The sequence below is a fragment of the Myodes glareolus genome, chromosome 27 (genome assembly GCF_982192425.1).
Source record: "Myodes glareolus chromosome 27, mMyoGla1.1, whole genome shotgun sequence".
Lineage (NCBI taxonomy): Eukaryota > Metazoa > Chordata > Mammalia > Rodentia > Cricetidae > Myodes > Myodes glareolus.
This window is the reverse complement of record NC_142052.1, coordinates 40,190,598-40,214,165: the sequence shown is the minus strand read 5'-3', so window position 1 is coordinate 40,214,165 and position 23,568 is coordinate 40,190,598. Positions and strand designations below refer to the sequence as shown.

The 23,568-nt window shown below is 49.0% G+C and overlaps 1 protein-coding gene across 4 annotated transcripts in view; it reads left to right on the top strand.

The window, feature by feature from the left end:
• The window catches only part of Ankrd44 (ankyrin repeat domain 44), a 239,073-nt gene that overhangs the window by 90,094 nt on the left and 125,411 nt on the right, over positions 1-23,568 (top strand). For all 4 annotated transcript variants that reach the window (XM_087902417.1, XM_087902416.1, XM_087902418.1 and 1 more), the window contains exon 2: positions 5,414-5,497. In XM_087902417.1, coding sequence (XP_087758543.1) covers positions 5,414-5,497 — 84 coding nt within the window. The remainder of the gene's footprint in view (positions 1-5,413; positions 5,498-23,568) is intronic.

The window sequence follows — 23,568 nt, the reverse complement described above, 5'->3', positions numbered from 1 at the left end:
TGTGTGTGTGAGTGTCTGTGGGGGCCAGAGGTTGATGTCCGGTGACTTCCTTTATCACTTGCTGCTTTGTTTCAAGACATGATTTCTCCGTGATGACGTCCTGTCAATTTTGGAACTCACTGTGTAGACCAGGCTGGCCTTGAGCTCATAGAGATACACCCCCTCTGCTTCCTGAGTGTTGGGATGAAAGACTTTGCCATCACATCTGGTCTCCACCTTGTGTTTCAAGACAGGGTTTCTCACTGGACCTGGAGCTCGCTGATTGAGCTGGGCTGGGCGGCCAATGGCTCGACAGAGCTGCCTGTCTCTGCTGCCCCGCCTCCAGCACGGGTGTTACAGATAGGCAACTGTGTCTAGTTTCACACAGTACTTGGCGGGGTGGGGCATGGCGGTGGAGGCGGGTGGTGGCAGTGGAGGGGGTGGTGGCGGTGTCTGAACTCAGGTCCCCCTGCTTGTGTGTCAGCTACTTTACTGACCGAGCCATGTCCCCAGTTCTCTGGATTGTGCTTTCAAATAACGACAATGACACTTTTGAACCTAGAATTTGCCCAGATAGCTCTGTTCTAAAACCGTGGGCTCATAGCTCAGTAGGGAAACTGAGTTTTAACAAAATACTGCTTGTTCCTTCTGTGTATTCACTTTTATTTTGGTGTGTATGTAGTGGTGTGTGTGTGTGTGTGTGTGTGTGTGTGTGTGTGTGTGCGCGCGCGCGTGTGAACATGTTCACTTCTTGCTAAGAACTTTCTTAGAAGCAAAATTGGACCCATAACCATTTCTCCCTAATTACAGGACCTGAACATTGATAGGACAACAAATTACTATCTTGCGCCCCCTAGTGGAAATGGAGCCCTACTTCAGACTTTGAGAGTACTGTCTTGAAAGACCGCTTTGGAAACGAAGTGTTTTTCTGGTTGGTTTTCCAAGGTTTCAGATAGAAAAAAAAAGAAAGGAAGAAAGGAAAGAAGGAAGGAAGGAAGGAAGAAAGAAAGGAAGGAAGAAAGAAAAACACTGCCTTGGGGTGGAATATCTGTGAGTAGGGAATGTGTCTTTCTGCTGAGTTCTTACTTTTCCCATGCTTGCTGTAGAAGTCACAATGGCCGTCAGAGACAAGGAACCTGATGCTCCGCTCGGCTGCCCGTACAGGCTAAGGGTCCTCAGCCGAGCAGCCCGTCACCTCTAATGTGCTGGGCCCCCCTTCCAGGGAACATGGCCGTTGCGGGCAAGTCCCAGCCAAGCATCCCGCTTGCGCTACCGGGAAGCTAGGCTGGGAAGTGCCCGGTTCCCTGGAGTCTGCTGGAGGACTGTGCCAGCCTTCACAGCCCACCACGAGCCTTGCTGGCATACAGCTGCTCAGGGGCAAGGAACATTCTAGTAACAGAAGTTGAAATGACTGCCCCATCTCTTTAAACTCTCCCTGCCCATATTACTGTTTTTAGCAATTTGACCCGTGGTACACGTGTGTTTGCTGGGCTGTGCAGACACCCATGCGTGCAAGAAGGAAACGTGGTTTTCGGGTCTGCATGGGCTCTCTGTTATCCTGTCTCCCTGCCATGCGCTTGGCCACCCGAGAGTGTCATTCTTAATAAAATGATGGGCATTTTGATGTGGTTTGATTCGACCTAATTGGATTTCTTGCGCCGGCGGAGCTGTCTTATTCTTATCCTATGGAGTGTCCCACCGAGGGGCCTTAGTTTTTTCCCGCGGGGTCCAGGCCCCAGGGCCCAGGGTCCTAGGCCACGCTGGGAAAAACTAAGGCCTCTTAAATACCCTGTGGGAGTGGCATGCTGGGATTTGGAGTCCAGAGCAAAGCAACCCCCGGGCCAGCGGCTGGGGCTACTCTCCCAACCTAACACTGTCTGCAGGGTATGTATTCCACCAAACCCAGCGAGTGCCCACAACACTGGACAGCGCCGCACCCACTGTGTGTGATGCTCCTTAATCGCGTGGATATACACCTCCTCGTGGAAGCATTTGAGTTATAGATGGAGAGCCACACACGGTAATCAAGTACAGCAGTTAATGCTGTCCTCAAACTGCCATCGCCACTGCTGTGATTTGGGGCCACGGATAAGTCAGGGATCCTGACACAGAGACAGCTGATCTGAGAGATGAGGTGGCACCTGAGGGACGGTGGGCACTTCTGCTGGGGGAGTGCGAGGGAATTGACATGCGTCTCTATAAATATGTGTCCAAGCATGGATATGTATGCACACGGTGCACATACGTGTGGCCGTGGGGGTGTGGATGTGTGTATTCTGCAGCAGCATCGGAGGGCAAGAGGAGCTCTTCCCGTGGAAGTCACTGGGATCTGTGTCTGGCCAAGCCTTACGAAGCAGCTCTCAGCAGAGCCGGGAAGCCGGACACACCTCTGTGTGCTTAGAGACTGCTCTGGCGCCCTTCCCTGGCAGCCGGGTCAGCGAGCCTCTCTTTGGGAACATTCCAGTCATGACTGGGGAGGCTTGTCTCCCTTGAGGAGCACGAGGACTTAATGAATCCCGCAGAGCATCTGTCTGCATTCCTCAGGCTTGCAAGTGAGGGAGTGAGAGGCCCCTGAGTTGCTCACGACCGACCACTGGTCCAGTACTGCCTGGGTTGGGCTTATACCTGAGAATCTGAACTTCTCAGCTGTTGCGTGACCTCTGTTGATTTAACACAATGCTTCTGCCCGGCTCTGCCACTATATATTGCCTTATGGCTGTTGACTTTTTTTCCCCCTCGAGATTCATTTAGGCAGAAACTCATCCGATAGCATTTTGCTACAAGTCAATAAGGCAGAGAGAGCACGGAAAAGATGAGAGACTTGGTTAGCAGGAAGGCTGCAGGAAGGGGAAGGAGGGGCTTTCTGTCTCAGTGGAGCCACTGACCAAGACTGGATCCATGGAAAAAGTGCCTCTTTTTCTCAGCCATCTCTTTTTGATGCTTAGTTTTGACAACTTGAAAAACGACCCCTACACCTTGGCATGTAGTAGGGTTGAGAGATGGGTGGGTAGGAGAAAGGCATGTTTGCCCATTCGCTGGAGGCTTTCGTGGCAGGGGAGGGGTTAGCCATGGACAGATTCATGGCAGGTGGAAACAGTCCCCTGCAATTTGCTACGTTTTATGTGATGTTGTCTCAGGAACTCTTATTTGGACAATGCTCACTTTGGTCTCCCAAACTGACACGAACCAGCATCAAAACTCACAGGAACCACGTTTGGTGCCAAACCACACCGTACAGTGTGAGGACCTGAGTTAGAATCCCCCTGTGGGAACTGGGCATGTGAGCATGTGTCTGTAATCCCAGAAGTCTGGGGAAGTGGGAAGCAGGGACGAGGGCACCTGTGGGAGCTTGTGGGCTAGCTAGGCTGCTGGGAGCAGTGTTGAATAATGAATAGATATCGTCTCAAACAAAGAGAGGGACCAGTGCTCAAGGCTGCCTTCTGACCTCTATATGTGTGCAGGCACACATATACATATACATATACATATACATATACATATACATATACATATACATATACATATACATATACATATACATATACATGCAGATACACATACATATACTTATACATAGACTAAAAGGCCCCAAATCTGTAAGAAAGCCTGGGCTAAGGACAGCAGCACTCTATCTCAAGAAAGCAAATCAAACAAACAAAAAGCCTATGACAAAGACAGTAGGAGAGCGACAGAAAGGAGGGGGACGGTAAGGAAGGATTTTGGGGAAAAATGACGACTCAGACTTCCAAGTGAGAGGAGACCTGGAGGTAGATGAAGCCAGTGACATCATTTGAGGTTAGTGTTTGGGGCCAGTTCCAAAGAGTTAGGAGGTGACTTCTTAAGCATCCAGCTCCACAGCCCCCTTCTCTAGATACTCAGCCGGAACCCTCAGGAGAGGGCCTCAGGGATCTTATCTTAATACGCCTCTTGGGTGGTTCCTCTCCTGAGTCAGAGTGTGACACTGTTATCATCCAGGTAATTACCTGTCAAGACTGAAACATTTCCAACGGTTGTAAGCAAGTACATATATGTAGTTGTCAAGATCTGAAGTTGGGGAAAAAGAGGTTGACTATTCCATATTGAAACAATCAAACATCTTTCCTTCCTTCCTTCCTTCCTTCCTTCCTTCCTTCCTTCCTTCCTTCCTTCCTTTTTTTTTCTTTCTTAACAAACTAATTCCCTGGGTCGCTGGTTTATGTGGGTGATATTTTTACCTTTTTAAAATTTTTTAAAATTGATTTTCTCGAGCTTACATTTTTCTCTGCTCCCTTCCCTTCTCCTCCCCTCCCCTTCTACCCTCTCCCATAGTCCCCATGCTCCCAATTCACTCAGGAGATCTTGTCTTTCTACTTCCCATGTAGATTACATCCATGTATGTCTCTCTCAGGGTCCTCTTTGCTGTCTAGGTTCTCTGGGATTGTGAATTGTGGGCTGATTTTCTTTGCTTTATGTCTAAAAGCTACTTATGAGTGAGCTCATACTGTATTTGTCTTTCTGGGTCTGGGTTACCTCACTCAATATGAAAGTGTCTTTTAGCCATTTTAGAGTCCTCTGTTGAGAGTTCTCTGTTTAGGTCTGTACCTCATTTTTTATTGGATTGTTTGTTCTTTTGATGACTAATTTCTTGTGTTATTTGTATATTTTGGAGATCAGACCTCTGTCTGATGTGGGGTTGGTGAAGATACTTTCCCATTCTGTAGGCTGCTGTTTTGTCTTGTTGACCATGTTCTTTGCTTTACAGAAGCTTCTCAGTTTCAGGAGGTTCCATTTATTAATTGTTTTTCTCAGTGTCTATGCTGCTGGGGTTATATTTAGGAAGTGGTCTCCTATGCCAATGCAGTCAAGTGTACTTCCCACTTCCCTTTCTATGAGGTTCAGTGTGGCTGGCTTTATGTTGAGGTCTTTGATCCATTTGGGCTTGAGTTTTATGCATGGCGATAGCTATGGGTCTATTTTCATTCTTCTACACGTTGATATCCAGTTATGCCAGCACCATTTGTTGAACAACCTTCAAGGGTCCTTTCTCCAGCGACTTTCGAAGTCAAACTTCAGTATTTGTGTCAGGGGTGACAAGGTTTAGTCCGAAACAAGGGTGGCTTCAAAAATCCTGCATTTGCTGGTTACCTCGATAGGAACTTTAAGGGTCTATCAGAGACACTCTGAACTCTGGGAGATTTTCTTACTCTACTTTATTTTAGTTCATAGCCCCAGACAGTGGCTCTGTGTCATGGCTTTCAGGCTGTACGGAAGTCATTCCTTTATGTAACTACCTCACCAACGAGCCTCCTTGTGCTTGTAGCTCGGGCCTTATTTGTCTTTGCCCACTCCTTGATAATTCTTGAGCAAACTGGGAACAAATCTTCCTTCTGTCTGTGTATGCACACAGACCTCGATGTGAGCAAACGTCCTAACTCTCAGTCTCTTGTTTTCGCAGCCACCGCTGGTCCAAGCCATCTTCAGTGGTGACCCAGAGGAGATCCGCATGCTCATCCACAAGACGGAAGATGTGAACGCACTGGTAAGAGATGCTCTGGTCCCGCAGGTCCTCTTCTGGGGCAAGCAAGGAAGGGCTCGTTGACATTTTTTTGTCCTGTGGACCCCTCTGGGACATAGTTAGAACCCTGGGCTGCTTTTTAGGCTATTGTTTTAAAAACCCATGCAATGGAACTCTAGGGTTAGACTAAATCAATTATATTGAAATATTGTTGTAAAGATTTAAAGACTGAAGAAGTAGTCACCCTGTGGGACAGTGCTTGCCTAGGACACACAAAGCCTGGGTTGAACCCAGCACTGTACAAAAATAAAAAAAAAGTCAAATTAAGAACACAGTCATATGTATCCTTAAAATGACTTTATTCTAAACGACTCATCAATGAAAGCATCACACAGTAGGGAACTATGTCAGCAAATCCCCAGCGGTAATCTCTATACATCTCTGTGAATTTTTATACGGTTAGAGTGACCTTTCTGAAGCTTGCTTGGTGTGTTGTGCTTTCTCTGCCAACCACACTCATTTACTTTTTCACTCCACGAGGAGCAAAAACTATGACCGAGTTGAGGCTAGAGGGAAAACCTCCACTCTCTTTCCCATCTGTATTCGTCTTAATATAGAGCCGCGGATCTGAGGCTAACACGGAACGGTCACCAGCACGGCATTCTGAGCGAGCTGCACCCGTCTCGGGTGTTATGAGCATGGCTGTGATGTCTCCTGGCGACAGCGCCAGTCTGACCACGGTTACTCCAGCGGTTTGCCGCGTAACTCCGTGAGAAGATCCCGGACCCCATGGAGAAGGCAGAGAGGGTGAAGATGCAGCGTAGTTCTTTCCCAGCGACGGCCCTTGGCTTGCTGGTGAAGTTTGGCAGCCTGTGCCTGTGGGCCAGCAGATAGGGAAGCTTTCGATTTTTTTTCCCACGAGGAGGATAGCATTCTTTGCCATGCGCGATTGGTAGGAAGTGGAAACCTGAGTGCCCACAGTTCAGTTGGAGCATGGCCATCCGTCTTACGCACCCTGTCTGTTCTGCTTTCGCCCCGCCCTTGCTGAGCCGAGGCATTGGGTCAAGCCAGACCCACTCACGCTCTGCCCTTTATAGGAAAGGTCTGCTGGTTCTTGTTCCAGGTACTGTGACCCTGGGATGAACCATGGAACTCTCCTCAGCTCTTATACCGTCTCTGAAGTTGTCTAAACCAGAGGCATGCTTGAACATATGCGGATTTTTCTGAGAAAAGGGTCACTGCCTTCCTGGCACACCTATCAAAAGATGAGCACCCGGAACGTACCAGCGCAGTCCCATACAATAAGTCACCCGCACTAAACAAAGGGAAAAGCATTAGTCAAGAGCTCAACCTTTAGATAGTTTCTTGGAGTTAGGCCTAACAAACACTTAGGTGTAGGACAGGCTGCTAATTCGCGTAACGTCATCTGATTATCAAAACGCTCAGATCCCTTGGGAGAAGAGTCCTCTTTCAGGTGTAGTGTTCGGGAGAAAGGACCCGGAGTCCAGTAGGTCTTCAGGGTAAGCAGGGCTTTGCCCCAGGGCGGTAACCCCAGGTATCTCTCTATCAGGTCTGCTGGTGGCTCCCTTCCAAGACAGGTCCCTTGGAGCATTCTTTGTGCTGAGGCAGGACAGATGGGTGTGGCTCTCCAGAAAGCATTTTGGCAGCTTCTCCCCAGCTGGCAGAGAGAACACCGGGACGATATTTTGAGATGCTTTTTTTTTTTTTTTTTGCAAGGTAAGCCAGATGAAATCAGGGACAGAGGACTTGCGGAGGCAGCTGGGCATCGGTCCAGGGCCCGTGGGGTGTGCCCAGGAGGATGTGAAGCAAGTTCCCTGTCAAGAGTTCTGACAGCACAGGAATTTGCCCCGACTGTTTTGGTGGCTGCCGGCCAAGCCCTTGCAAACCCAAGGCAAGGTTGCCATCTTTTCCTAGTGCTCAGGACCAAACAGAGCTTTTATTTAGCTACACCTCAGGAAGTCGTACTGGCCTCTGAATGGCCTTTGTTTCTTTTTGGGAAAGCAACAAGCATTGACCATTGGTACAAATTGCTTGGATTGTTCCCAGCTATGTCGCTGAGTTAGCTAGGTTTCGCTCTGGTAACACGTAGATGCCCGATGAACGTTTGAAGCAGGGGAGCTTAGTTCTCTCAGCAGCCGATGAGGAGAGTGTCCCCAATTTACGTGGGGTTCCCGGTATGAAGGTGTCATTTCTGAGGTCACGGTTGGGGTCATCTGTAGTCCAGCTGAAGAAAGAACAAGGAGCTTAGAGGGAAAGTGTGGAGAGGTTTGCACGGGTCGGCGCGGAGGTGGGAGTCTCCCTTCACCCAGCAGACCTGTCATAAAACCACATGGGCTCCAGGGGCGGATGGGGTGTCACTGCGGCTCTGTGCCCCTGAAAAGTCCGCACACCATCAGCTTTGGTCTTACAGCCTTCCGGGGAGTCAGTGATTCTACTAACTTATCTCGGGGGGGCATCTCGTGAATGCTTCCGTTATTGACTGAGTCACAAAGTGAAGTCAAGAAATGAGAAATCACTCTGATGAACTTGGAAGGGGAAAACCCAGGCCGTGCTGGAGGCTCGTCTTCAGGAGCTGAGTGTGTGTGGCAGCCGGGAAGGAAGGGGAGGGGAAGTGAATGCAGGAGTGATTGACAGCTGAGTGCGGCAAACACGGGGGTGGGGGGGGCTGCCTTCCACAGTGAAGCGTTCACGTTGGAGGGTATTGTTCCTTTTGTTCCACTCACAGCCCCCAGACTCCCTGTCCCCCACCTCCCTCTGCAACACAGGGAAAGAGATCTCGGATCCCACTATCACAGGCTCGTAGGCTGTGATGACCCTGCTGACCTAGCCTCTCATTGCCAGCGTTCCTTAGGGCCCAGGCGGATTGGCAGAGCATTGGTTAGGTCACGTGGGGCCAGGCTCCTTAGTCGTTTTCCACTCTCAATCACTTTTTGCCCAAGAAATATTTATGCAACCCTGAGTATATAGGTGCATAAAACAGGTGTAATGATGAACTATTTACTCGCGATGCCTTTCTTTTAAAACAGTCCTTTGGTATACATATAATTTTGTTGTTTATTGAAGACTAAAGCTAATGTACATGTTCATGAGAGTGATGTGCTTTTAAAACTCTTGTTTTTACACTTTTAAAGTTTTATTTTATATTGAATTATATATATATATATATGTATATATGTGTGCGTGTGTGTCTGTGCGTCTGTGTGGGTAGCTTCATGTGAACACAGGAGCCCACGGAGGCCAGAGGCACTGGATTCTTCCGCGCCTACAGGTGATTGTGAGCTAGCGTAGGTGGGTACCAGGCGTGAGACACGGTTCCTCTGCAGGAGAAGCACATGCTCTAACCACCAGGCAATCCTCCCAGCTTCTTGATGGGCTCTAAAGTTTTACATAAAGAACGGAATCTTGTCTGTTCCCCATAGAACATAGAATGGACTATCTCCCATGCCTTTCAGTTTTAGCCGTGACTGTGATGGCTTCTTTCTATAAACATGTAGAATAAAATGACATGTATACGGTTAGGACCGTCTCAAAGCATCGTGGGAAGTACTGCCATAATCCAAATGTATTGCACATCTCTCTTATGGAATTCAAGTCACCAATTGAAGCAACAGTTTGGTGTGCGCACACGGGTACGCGTGCAGGTGTGCAATCTGCCTCTTAGGTTCTGGTAATTGGACTCAGTCTTCATGCTTGCAAGGCAAGTGATGTTTACCAGTGAAGTCATCTACATTCTTCAAATGGCAGTTTTGAAAATCAAATATTCTCACACAGCAGAACTCAAAGATACACTAATTTTATATTTGCATGTAAGAGGGAGATAGCAAAATGTTCTGTTTTCCACAATAAAAGTCACAAAATTTCTAAGTTAGCAAAACCTTTGTACGTACGGCAGCAATGGAGTCTGTCACCTCCAGCAGCCTTGAAGTGAGCCGAGGGGCTACAGGCTGCATTGGTTGGCGTGTGGTGTGAAGGTTGTGTGGCGTGAAGGCTTGCACAGTGCAGTGCGCATGTCTTGTGTGAGCCTTAGTGAAGCCCTGAAGGACAGCCTGGGCAAGCCGGCTACAAACACCTTGGGCTCCTTACGTGTTTGAGTTTGAACTAAAATCTGACCGGTTAAATTCAGACACTTCTTACAATTGCCGTTTTCTTCATGGCCCCCACATTCAGCTGGGCTGTGACCCACAGTTTAAGAGGCAGTGTTGCCCAGGGCTCAGCTGGGAGGTGGATGTTCTGTTTGGAAGGCTGAGAGAATTTAGGTGGATTGGAGGAAGCTGGGACATGTCAGGACGATCACTTGGAATCCTTCTGCGGCTTCTGTCGTGAGTGGCGTATCAGAACCTAGAAACGTGGGGTAACTGTTGTATAGCCTAAGGTATCCACGTAAGCCGATTCAGATGTGGCCGGTCACTAGGAAGACTTTACAAACCTCCGCTGGAATCAGCACACTGGGCTTAAGGTAGGGAAGAGCATCTTAATTTACAACCTCAAAAGTCCAGACTTCAGAGACGGAACTCAGTAGGAACACACGTTAGGGTCATGTGACAGCACCCTTGGGGATGGTCTTTTTGAGCCATACAGCCATCTGGACAGAGGCAAACTGGGGCCTGTCCACAGCGAGAGGGGAAGACCGGGAGGAAAATGGCGGTGCTCTCGACTCAGGACAGGAGCCTGCTGCTCAAGTAAGTGAATGCGGTAATGTTAAACTGGAACAGGCTTGCTGTTATGGCGGGTGGTTGGAAGCTGTAGAAAATAAGATTTCAACCCCAAAGATAAGAAATAGTAGATGGGGCTGTCCAAAGAAGTAGTGAGCTGCCTTCACAGATGAGGTCCCTGAAAGGCCACTTGGCAGAGCTCCCGAAGGTGATGACTGGCGGTGGCCCAGAGAGCCCCAACCCCTGTGTTGTGCCCTTAGCTGACAGTAGTCATTCATGGCGCTGTTCCGCCACCCCATGTTGGTGTTAGCGATGCCGCTACATTGTACATCCATGTGCATTATGACGCCTCCTCTGCCTGAAGTAGCTTCAGAGAACCGTGTCTTCCAGCGGTGAAAGAGCACATTCCCGAGATTTGTGACTCTCAGTGATAACCAAATGCGAGGCATTTTATTTCTCATCTCAAAGAGTCACTGACAGAAACAATGCAGGCGCACACAGACGCACGCGCAATGCTCTTTATGATGGCAAAGAAAATGAGCAAAGATTCTTCAGTATCGTGTAGTCCTCAGTCCATACTAATCAGTAGTTGCAAGCAGCTGAGATGTCCCTGAGTTGTTTATTTTGATTTATCTGTTTTATACAAAACAATTTTATTGTCATGTAGTATTTATTACTTGCAATGAAGTTTGACCCAAGTTGACTGATGCCTTTTGCCTTACTTTCTCCGTTCCGTGATCGGGGCTCATATGTGATTGTAGCTGAGATACAGCTAAAGTTAAAAGCAAAGAACTCACGGTGAGCAGAAACCATTAGCGCTACTGCTTTTGGCTCCAGGAAATAATTTAGGTGCTGGAGGATTGTTAATCTTCAGATGCAAACGAGAGAAAAAGAAACCAACACTTTCTATATAAGCAGGGGCTTTTTAAAGTCTAAGACAAATGAGCAGTTGCGAGCTCGTGATTTCTCTGGGTATCGCTGGAGCCGATTTCACTCGTGAGCCGTCGGATGGCTTAGCGGTTGAGAGCACTGATTGCTCTTCCAGAGGACCCAGGTTCAAGTCCCAGCACCCGCATGGCAGCTCACAACCATCTGTAGCTCTACTTCTGGGGCATCTGATACTGTCTTCTGGCTTCTGCGGGCACTAGGTACACACGTGCACAGACACATGTGCAGACAAAACATTTAAACACCAAAAATAATCAACTAAATTCACTCAATGAGGGCTAGCATGTGTCTTACCCCAGGGAATTTGAAATGATCGCTTTGCCACACCCTTTAAGGTTTTCTTGGTCTTTTCTCCCATGTGGACTTCCCCCAAACATTGGAATATAGACTCTATAGACTCCGTTGCCTAGCTTCCCATGTTTCTGGATTTTGTCAATTTTTTCTCATTTATAGATATATCTATCCTATCTTTTTTTTTTTTTTTTTTTGTAAAAGATTGGATACAGGACTGAGCTCTGAGACGTGTGTCAGTAGAGTCTTTGGCAACTGACAAATTAGAGAAAATGAGAGACTTCAGAAATCAGGACGCTGTAGCAGGGTTGGCAAACTCAGCTGCATCCGTGACGGAGGGCCTGTCGGTGAGTCCAGCTATCCTGCACCGTCCCTAAGCCCTGTGATGGACGTGCAGCATAGCCAGACTTTTAAAAGATCTTCAGAGAGAACACATGAAATTTCTAATGTGTTAGACGTTGGCCCCAACATTGGTCTTGCCAAAGAAGATACCTGTGTAGGCCAAACCCAGCCCCATGCTGTTTGCTAACTGGATGAGAGGTGACGGGCCTTAGGGCCTTCTCTGGTCACTATGTGTACAGTGTAAACCCTGCGGCCTTCATGCTGACCGCCAGCAGTCTGGGGACAGCTGTGTCTGTGCCCTTCAAGTGTGCACAGCATTTACAACAGAACCATCTCCCTATCCCTAAAACGAAGTTTTGTATCGACTGTGTTTTATAAATTGGAAAGCGGATAAGCCTATGTCAGCACACATATTACAAGCTGACAAACTGGGATCTGCAGTTGTTCATTTTTAGAATACAGGCCTGACTTCAGTTCACTGCTGTGTGTGTCTGTGTGAACAGATGGTGTTTCAGCGCACAGCCCTTGAGGCCCACAGCGACCTGCGGGGCGTTGGCCTCTTCTCACGTGCGTGCCGGCTGCCTGTGGAGGTCGGAGGAGGGCACCGAATCCCCTGGAGCTGCAGTTACAGGTGGTTGTGAGCCGCCATGTAGGTTCCGGGAACTGAACCTGGGTCCTCGGCAAGAGCCATCTGCTGTTCTTATTCTCAGAGCCATCCTTTCAGCCCCAGGTTAATTTCTTATGAGAGATGTCGGTATTAACCAGGGGTCTGTAGAGGAACAGAACTAATAGAATGATTATATATGGAATTTATTAGAACGGCTTACAGGCTGTATTCCAGCGATTCCTGCAATGGTTGTCTACCAATGGAAAGATCCAAGAATCCAATAGTTGTTCTGTCTGTGAGGCTGAATGTCAGAATCCCAAAGATGGCGTCTCTAATGCCAGTGGAGGCATTAGAACTTGTCAATGAGGGTGAGGGCAAGCAGGCGGAGAACAAACTTCCTTCTTCCATGTATTACATGTAGACGGCAGCCAGAGGGTGTGGCTATCATAAAGGTGGATCTTCCGCCTTGAAAGATCTGCATTTATGGCGAGCCTTCCCATGCCAAGTGACCCATCAAGAAAAACCCTTCACAGGTGTCGCTAGCTGCATGCGTTTTAGTTGACTCTAGACATGGTCAAGTTGACAGCCAAGACTAGCCACTGCAATGTCAAACATTCAGAGGGCAACCCTGAACCCAGCCCTCACATTTAAGCAGTAACATTTTGCTAAATTTACTTTAAAAAAAAAACCCACAATTTTTATAACTTTCAAAGATTTCCGCCGCATCAACACACACTCATGTTCCGTATTGTTCATGTCTTCCCAGGAGAAGAATACTTAACTAGAGGGGGAATTTCACTCAAGAAGTGCTTTGGATGTTTGTAGATATAAACAGAGGTATATTAGGAGATGCTGAGGGGGATCCTGTCACCATTGTAGATGCTAAGGGAGCTTCTGCCTTGTTCCTTGTGAGTCAGGGACCACTACAGGACATGGCCCCTGCCCTCTTGGATTACAGTATGCAGAACATCGGTGTGGCAATGGAAGTGGCTGTGTTCTGTGAGGGACCCTCCCCCGTGTGGCCTGGACTCTTAGAGCAATGGTCACCGCTGTTGGTTCAATGTCTGATGAGGGTGTAGGGACACCTGGAGAGTTTGTAGGCCTTCCCATCACCTACACCAGCTACCTTCTTTAAGTCATCACGAATGGTAATGCTAGGAGCAGAATGCTAGGAAGATTAATTCATGATCCGGGCAATTGTCTTATACTACATACAGCTAAAACATCATTAGAAATTTCGTCGTATTGAATATTCTGAAAGAAGGCTTGATTTTTAGTGCCATTCTAGGGCCGCAGGAAAATTAGGCTGAAAGTGGGGACAGCGTCCTTACAGCTCTTGTTGCCCACAGACACAGCCCCTCACTGCCACCTCTTTCCCCCAGCGATGCATTTGTTACAGTGAGCCTCACACGTCACGCGATCATCAGCCATTGTTCATCATCAGCCTTAGAGTTCTATTAGTGTGCAAGCTATAGCTTCCCACATGCATGTATAATGACACATATTCGTGACAGTATTACATAGACTAGTTCAGTGATGGCGAGATGGCTCAGTGGGTAGAGGCACACACACACACATACACACACACACACGGTAGAAAAGAATTTAGAATAGGATTTTACTAAAAATTCTGTGCTCTGGGGGCTGGTGAGATGGCTCAGTGGGTGGAGGCAGCTACTGGGCAGCCGATCAGAGGATGAGTTCAGTCCTCAAAACCCACAGCAGAAGGATAGAGTCTGCTCCTGGAAGTTGACTTCTGAATTATACACACAACACACACACACACACACACAAACACACATATATACACATACACCCTGACACACACATACACAAATATACACATGCACAAACATACATACACACATGTACACATGTACACACATATACGTATATACACACAGGCACACACATATATACACATCTCACAGACACACACATACATAGATACATACATGCACAAACATACACACATACACAGACATACGCACATGTACACACATATATACATACACATATCCACATATACATACATACACACACACGACACACACAGTGTAAAAAATTTTCAAAATATAACGTTCCACCAATTCGTCTTTCTTCTCTTGCCTTCAGGAATTTCTCATTTTATTTTGTTGTTTTTTTTTTTTTTTAAAGCATGTGACCTGAGTAAGGACAGACCACCTGAAATGCAGATGGGTTGCAGTTAGCTCCGCCCCAAGTCTTCCTAAACGGACGTCCTGGACTCACTGTGGACTTTGGGTTAACTTTCTTTGGTCGTCTTTGCCTTTGCGAAGCGCCATGTTCGGCACAACTGTCCCAAATTTTTATCAGCATTAAATCCTGCACCTTCTACGCTTGTTGGTCCCAACTTGCCCCCTCCTGTGGCCGCGCACCCTCGGGAGCCGCACACGTCTCCTCTGTGCTCCAGATGTCTGGTTACAGTGCAAACAGTCCTGTTTGCTTTCAGTGAAGCAAATGTTTTCTGTGTTCAGCGGAGCCTGTGAAATCTCATTAAGAAGCCAATCATTAGCCCCGACTAAGTAAACCCTGGATGTTTGGTATGAGTATTTTAACTTCCCCTCCCCAAGCTAGCTCAGCTCTCTCAGGGTTACTGGCTGTCAGCTGGGACCAATAATTTTTCAGTCACCTGCCCAGCGTGCAGCCGCTCCATCATCGGGAATCTCCACCCGCTCCATTAACCGGGGGCCCGGATAGGAATTGGGTCTCTGCAGCTCCATTAGTGCGGCCCGGGTGGGGGATCTCCCTGCTGCTCACTTCATACAGGAGACTTGGAAGGCTCGAAATTGCCCTTTAGCTGGTGATTGCCATCAGTCTCTATTCTTCCCTGTCTGTCTTTATAAACATTACGGGCTTTCACAAAGCCCAGCGTTTTCTTCTTACTGGTGTGTGTGTGTGCGCGTGTGTGTGTGTTCATGTGTGTTCATGTGTGTATCCATATATCTATATCTATATCTATATATATGCTTAATATTAAGTGTTTATTTTCAAACTTAAGTTCACAAGCCATGAAGATGCATGGAGTTCAAAGCAGTGACTCAGACACTGTTAGCATGACTGACTGTGTTTACATGTTAGCATGTATTCACATGCACTATTAGCATGACTATTCACATGCACTATTAGCATGACTGTGTTCACATGCACTGTTAGCATAACTGTGTTCACACGCACTGTTAGCATGACTGTGTTCACACGCACTGTTAGCATGTGTTCACATGCACTGTTAGCATGACTGTGTTCACATGCACTGTTAGCATGACTGTGTTCACATGTACTGTTAGCATGTGTTCATATGTACTGTTAGCATGACTGTGTTCACATGCACCATGCACACTGACACGGAACGGTGCTGAGGTTCCCCCTACGGAAGAGTATACCACGGCAGCATTTTCCAAGCGTGTTTCCCAGAGTTCAGAACCAGACTTCTTCCTAAGGAGGGAGAGAATTCAGTGGCCAAATACATTGAAAAGCTCTTGTACCACATACTCCCTCAGGCTTTCGTGATTCATAACACATTACGGTACAAAAGACTGAAGGTTCTGCCCATGGGACATCGGTTTAACAGGATGCTTCTCAAGGTATCTGACTTCTCAATCTGCTCCCCAAATGGTCTTTGTCACTGTTAACACGAGACCATCATCCAAACCGACAGGCAACTTCAGAAAAACTCCAGAACGGTCTCTGGCATTGTTTCCTGAACTTCAGCGGGCAACAAGATCTCAGAGTGTGCAGGCTGATGGGTGTCACCCTGGGGTCCCGGGAGGTGACCTAGTCAGTTTCCAGGGGTTGCCAGCATTGCTGTTTGGGGACCACACTTTGAGGACTGGCTCACAGTCAGACCGGAAGTAAAGAGAAGGGATGTTCTGATGGGTGGCTGGGGGCTGCCATCAGCCCACCGCTATAGGACGTACAAGTCAGAACACTCATTCAGCAGCAGGGTTTCTGAGCACTGTATCAGGTACCGGGTGTGCACTGGCGTTGAATATAGGCCTGGTCGCTGTCTTCAGAAGCCTACGATGTAGTGGACAGATTCGTGGCGATCTAATCGAGAAGGTTGGTCAGTTGGCACTTACAAACTAGGAAGCCTGCTGAGAAGGAAGCTAACCGTGAGCTATGGCTCCCAGGTAAAGAGCCAGAAAAGGCCTCTGTAGCGGTGGAGACATTTAGATTGAGTCTGGCCATCTTGAGAAGACTGGAACATTCTTCAGGTTGGATGAAGATATGAGCAGGACTCTAATGCGGGATGGTAGCAGTGGGCGCACTGCCGTGTGCGTGTAGATTTCTTCTGTGTGTGGTAGGAGGGCGGGGATACACAGACGGCTTCTCTGCAGTTGTGGAGACAGGTTCCTTGAGGTTCAACGACAGGCCAGATGCGAAGGGCAAGGAAGAGCTGGCCGCCAAGTGTGGCTCCTGGCCTGGAAGGCAGAGAGGAGGAAGGACAAGTGGCATCAGGAGTCACTTTGTTTCTGAGAGAAAACAGAACCGAAGACTCGCTTTTCTGGGGGCAGCGAAGCGACCATTATTCTGCAGACACAGTAACTGACTGTTGGGAGAGGAGGTGGGGTTTAATAAATGTGCTTGTTGACAGAGCTCCCTATGGAGTGGCTATCAGTGACCGCCTAGCTGCCTTGCGTTAGAAAGCAAATAAGGCCATTGAACAGTAAACAGCATGTATCTTTCTGTGATTACAGAGAATGCCAGGATCTCACAGATTGGCAGTTGCTGTGTAACGAACATGGACCAGCTACTCCGTCATGTTCACAGCTTGTCTGGGTTGGGAATCCTGGCAGGGCACGGTGGGATAGCCTTTGCCATTTCAGGACATCTGGGATTAGTTGGGAAGTTCCGTTAGCTGGGTGACTTGAAATGGAAGGTGAAATTATTTGGGGGTTCACTCACAAGTCTGTCTGTCTGAGCTTGGCTTTTATATGTGGTGGGCTTTCTGTCTGCAGGGCGGCCAGAGTGTAGTTGAAGTTCTGACAATGGCAACTCAAAGGTCATAGTTGAGCGTTTTTGCAAAGATCTCCGATCTCTCAAGGATGGAGGGCAGGTAGCCAAACTCACATTCTGCTTCACGGGGTCCCAGGAGAGAAGAGCTTGCCGGGCTCAGAATGTTGCCTCTGGCGAGAGATGGCTCTTTGGGAAGTAGACCCAAGTGAGGGCAAGAGTTGGGGAGTTTGAGTTAAATCACGTGTTAAAGTCGGCCTCTGACCTGGAGCCGGTGATGTGGTTAACAACGTTTCCGGTCTCCTCTGCTTGGCCAGCCCTCAGAAGTGAAGCAACCAACCCTAGTTCATGCCATTAGAGAATTAGAGAATGTTCTTAAACCAGCCCACGAGAGAACAGGTTTGACCTGGTCACAGGTCACCCACGAGGCTTGCTCTGATGCATCCTGGTGGCCTTCCTCCTTGGAGTAACACCGAACGGTGTTAGACGTTATTCTCAATGTGGGTGGTCCTGAGTGGCTGGAAGACACTGGTCTCTGTTATATTTTCAGGCTTAGAAACCATCTCTTCCCCACATTAATCTGAAATGGCGTGTTGAAAGAATACAGCAATTATTAAGACGTTCTATTTTTTATTTATTTTTTAAACTTTAACCCACTTATTTAAATGCAAACCTCTAGAAGGCTGTTTGGCTTCATGCTCTTTTGGCACAGTGTTATGGCAAATTACCTTCTAGGCACCTCCGTGACGTCCACATATGTGGTCTTTTGACCAGATCTCAGTACCAGGTAAGTATTCCGTCCTGTGCTGCGGGCCTCCAGCCCGATTAGAAAGCAATTGGTCATCTCCAAAACAACCGTGCCACTTGGCCCTAACGGGCACGTCTTGCCTGGCAGCTCAGTAGGTTCTATAGTACTCAGGGAGCACAGCTGTGTGAGACTGCTGAGCCCCCTCCCCGCCTCCCATAATAACTTACGTAGTCCTTCTGACACTAAAATCCTAGCCAGTGGGGAGGAAGCGTCCAGCTCGGTTCCGGCTTGATTTATTTCTGTCCTGTATCTAAAGTGTGTGCTACCCCCAGCCACAGGGTCTTGCCTTCTTGTTTTGACCAAGAGCGATGACATTAACTGCTTGTGTTTTGGGGTCGTCTGGGGGTGCCCTGGCTAACAACTCATCCCACACTGGGATTTTTATTTAAGCCTTTATGGCTTCTGGAAACAGCGTTCTCCATCTGTGCGGGGTGTTTCTGCTCACGTCCTTTCTTAAAACGTTCACTTTTTAGTTCGCTGATGAAGTAATAGGTTCTCTATACGGCTTGAAAACCGCATCCTTGGTTCTGGTGGCCCCTCCCACTGACCCCACCTGTCCCCATCCCGCACCCTATGAACCTTTCCTCGTATTCCCACCTCTGCTTCACAGCATGTTACTGCCCACCCCACCCGAGACCTTGCCCTTACGTTCCCCCCCTCCCGTGGCTCCTGTCTCACTTCCTGGTCTCTGCAGACGCTCGCTTCGACATAAACACCGGAACCTAAAATCGTGACGCCAGGATTCACACGTGAGAGCAAGCGTGTGGTGTTTGTCTTTCCGGCCCAGGGCTCCCTCAGAGTGGACACAGCTTAAAGGCGTGTGCCATGGTAATCACGGTAATCACGTTTCTACCGGGTAGCTCATGATTTTCAAACGTTAATGTGCATATGTGTCACCCTGGGAAGCTTTATTTTTCTCAGTACAGTTGGGAACAAATTCACATCACCTAAGATCACAGGGGCTCAGTTAATAGGCCCAACCCCCACATCTACTACTTTCCACTAGCTTAAACACTTTACCTGTTATTTGAATATGTCAGGCCTTTTTTTCCGTGGATGACATTATCTTCACTCAGTCTTTACAAAGGAATGTCACATCAGAGGTGACTTATGAGTATGAAGAAAATTTGGGGTTCCTAAAAGGTATTCCCACAAAGCCCGTGTGACCTGGGGATGAATCTGCTCACGAGACGTGTCAGAGTGGTGGCTGTGGACTTAAACTGTAGTAAGTGGGCTACCTGGGCAGTGACTCTGTTGTCCACAGCTGCGTGTGTCCCAGGCTGAGAAATGCACGTACTGGGCGTCTGTATCTCCTGTGTGATGGGGATGTTATTGTTCCCACCCGTGTCTCCTGTGTGACAGGGATGTTACAGTTCCCACCCGTGTCTCCTGTGTGATGTTACAGTTCCCACCCGTGTCTCCCGTGTGATGAGGATGTTACAGTTCCCACCCGTGTCTCCTGTATGATGTTACAGTTCCCACCCGTGTCTCCCGTGTGATGAGGATGTTACAGTTCCCACCCGTGTCTCCTGTGTGATGTTACAGTTCCCACCCGTGTCTCCCGTGTGATGAGGATGTTACAGTTCCCACCCGTGTCTCCTGTGTGATGTTACAGTTCCCACCCGTGTCTCCCGTGTGATGAGGATGTTACAGTTCCCACCCGTGTCTCCTGTGTGATGTTACAGTTCCCACCCGTGTCTCCCGTGTGATGAGGATGTTACAGTTCCCACCCGTGTCTCCTGTGTGATGTTACAGTTCCCACCCGTGTCTCCTGTGTGATGTTACAGTTCCCACCCGTGTCTCCTCTGTGACGGGGATGTTACAGTTCCCACCCGTGTCTCCCGTGTGACGGGGATGATACAGTTCCCACCCGCTGTGAGGGACGCTCCAGGAAGTGCGGAGAGAGGACTCCAGTCCCTGGAAGAACACAGCCAGTGTCAGTATCCCCTAGGGACGGCTCTTTCCAGATCAACACATCTTAGTTCTCCCAGCATCTTCTCTTGCAGCCCTCGCTTTGATGTAGCACCTTTCCCCTTCCCATTTCTGCGCAGTGTGGCTATGGCTTAGCCCGCAAAGGTTCGTGTGCTGGGAACTTTGCTGCTAGCATGGTTCTCTTGGGAGGTGGAGCTTCTAACCGGCTGCTAGATGTGGTTAGGCCAAGAGGGATTTGGCCTGAGGGATGGATTAGTGCTGTCTCTCACTGCTGACACAGGACAGGGTTGTGATAACGTCATGACATCCTCATCCTTGATCTCTTCTACAGGGGCCTGTCCCCTTTCTACTTCCCCATGCTGGGACTCAGCCAGAGGGTGACATTGTGCTCTTTGGACTTTCCCAATAAACCCCCTTTCCACCCAGCCTCGGGTATTTTTGTTTCAGCGATGCCCGCTAGAACAGGGCCTTTTGCTGTCCCCGTGGAATTATGATGCCTGGTGTCAGAAGCCGCGCACGTCAGTTGGTGGCATTGCGCATGCCCCAAGCCTGTCTTCAGGGTGCAGGTTGGTGCTTCCCAGTTGCATTACTCTTGGGAAGACATGGCCGTGCTTGGGAAAGAAGTGCAGATTTGCTTGACACCTCAGAAGCCCTTGGAGTCGCGGAGATGGTACCAGTACACCTCAGAAGCCCTTGGAGTCGCGGAGACGGTACCAGTACACAAAGGGGGTGTCTGACAATGCTGGCGCTGTGTGGCAGCTGTGACGAGTTTGAGGTCAGCCTGAGCTCGGGGCTGCACGAGGGGTTGCCCTCATGAGAGCCAACCCAAAAGCAACAAACAAAACAAGCCAACCAAAAATAAGATATTCTAATTTATATTAAAAAATGTGTGATAACCAAACAGATCTGTGGGTAAACTTAGGGTTTGGTGTTTGGAGTCTGATGAACTCTTAAATACTTGCTTGTTGCCTTTGCTAAAATATGGACTTAAAGGTTGAGCAAAACACCAGTCCATCCCTTCCTCTGCAAGGTTACCATGAATTTTGGAAAAATCCTTCTTTCATTTTATAACATCTCTCATTTCTTTGTCATTTTAGGGTCACTATATAAAAAGTCCAAATTTAAAAGCCACCTCCTATAACCAGGTTCCCTCTATAGGTGTGAGCGTGCGGTTGCACTGTTGTCTTACACGTCGGCTGCATCCCCCACTAGATGCTTCCACGGGTTTTACTTCCCGGCTCCAACAGCTGGTCTCTTTGCTCGTTGTCTTCTCTCTGTGGTGTTTTTCGAGCATCCCTAGTGTTTGGACCCCTCGGGTGCTTTCTCCCTGGCTACCAGTCCCCAGTCCAAGCTCACAGGCACCCCTGGTAGGAGGCCAGGGACGCCTCGCGTGATCCGATTCCTGTGGCTGGCCTCACTACTTTTCTGTTGCCCCGTAGCTAACTTCAAGCGGTGGTGGCAATGGGAAGCTTTCGTTCACCAAAGATGAGAGGCTTGTCCCACCAGCTCCCCGTCACCCTTCCTTCAGCGGTTGGTTGGCGTGCTTCCATTTCGAGCTCCTATCCTGTGATTCTCTAGACCCAGGAGCGACTGCAGGAGACGTTTGTCTGAACTCCCGGACAAGTCTACTTTCATGTGTTTGGCGAACGCTGTTTCGTCTACTCTGGAGTTTCGGCCAGTCTCGACAAGGGCCTCCTTCATCTTCTCCCAGATCCGCCTTCACCCCCACCCTGTCTTTACTTCTTTTTCCCCTTCAGCCAGCCAGAAGGAGCCCGTTAGGGGGAGAGTAAAAGGACAGGTTATCATAATGGGCCGTGGTTGTTGAGAACTAACCACACAGCAGGGAAAGGCCAGGTGTTTTTTAAGCATCATTTCACCCTCAGGAGGAAAGCATTGGATGCTCATTTGACAGAGAAATGATGGTTTAGAGAGGACCCAGGAACTTACCCAGTGTCCTTTGGCTCTCGGCATCCTTGTTGAATTAGAGCCCTTGAGCTACGGAGTCCGTGAGGATGTACTGCCATCCAGAGGTAGTTAGTGCCTGACGTGGATAAGCAGCCAGACCAGGTCCTGACAGCCAGAGGAGGCCAAGCCACCAGAATAGGACACCTCGGGAGCAGAGATGCCGAGGAAGGCAGTTCCGGTTAAGAAGCAGACCTGACTGAAGGGCAAGCACAGGGAAGGTCCCGGGGAGGGCATGGGCTGCGGCGAGGGCAGGGAGCAGCAGGCAGGGTGGGTAGTAGGAAAATGGCCTGCGGTTTCCCAGACGGGATGGAGCATTCTAACCATTCGCGTCCCTTCCCTGGTGTGGCGGTGCCCTTGCTGCTGATGTGGGAAGGGCTCTTTGGGCACGGCTCTTCGGGTGGCAGAGCGTCTGAACCGCGGACCCCACGGTGTGCCACCTGCAGAGGATGGCCTGGTACCACAGAGGGAAAGCCTTGAGGCTCAGCTGCCTGGGATTCCATAGTAACGGTGCCCTCCTGCCTTTTCAACCTGCCCTTGACCTTGTAGGCTATTTGAGATGTCCAGCTACCCGCAGGCTGTTGGCACTGTTTGAGGCCAGGCTTCTAGGGATCCAAGAATGGCAGAGAGTCCCCACCCAGCCCTGTTGGGAATATGGCAGCTTCTCCCCCTCTGAACTGACTTTCCTGAGAACTCGGGTTCTTGCCCCATGAATCTCCCAGCCTACCTCAGTCTCTTTGACACTGCCATCTGGCTTCCTTTTCCTGTTCTTTCTGAAGCCCTCGAATGGAGCCATTCCCCCACTCCACTTTCAACCCTCTCATTTTTAGAAGCAGGGCCAGTATTCTCCACCTCCCACCCCAGCTCCGGGCTTGCTCTGGCCTGTTTGTGAGCATCACCAACCGTGCCTTTTAATCCCAATGATAGGTTCTGGCATTCCCGTCTCCCAGGCCTGGACTGTTTGGTACTGGTAGTTCCATTTTAACGGGGTCTCTAATCATTCCGTACGTATGCCGAGGCTAGTCAGAGATGAACATAGACTTAAAAACCCTCAGAGTTGATGTCTCTGTTTAACAAATCACTGAGCTCACAAGAGTGCTCATTTTGGGGGCTTTTTCTGGGTCACATTAATGCTACTTTTTGGGTCTTATTGTAGGTGAGGTGTCCCAGAAAATAGAATCCCACAGCAGCCTTCTTAGTGGGGTGCAGGTAGACATTGGAGCACCAGTTAGGGGTGCAGGTGACGTTGGAGCACCAGCTAGGGGTACAGGTGATGTTGGAGCACCACTTAGGGGTGCAGGTGACGTTGGAGCACCAGCTAGGGGTGCAGGTGACGTTGGAGCACCGGCTAGGGGTGCAGCTGATGTTGGAGCACCAACTAGGGATTCAGGTGACGTTGGAGCACCGGCTAGGGGTGCAGCTGATGTTGGAGCACCAACTAGGGATTCAGGTGACGTTGGAGCACCGGCTAAGGGTTTGGGTAGACATTGGAGCACCAGCTAGGGGTGTGGCAATATTGAAACACCAGCTAAGGGTTTGGGTAGACATTGGAGCACCATCT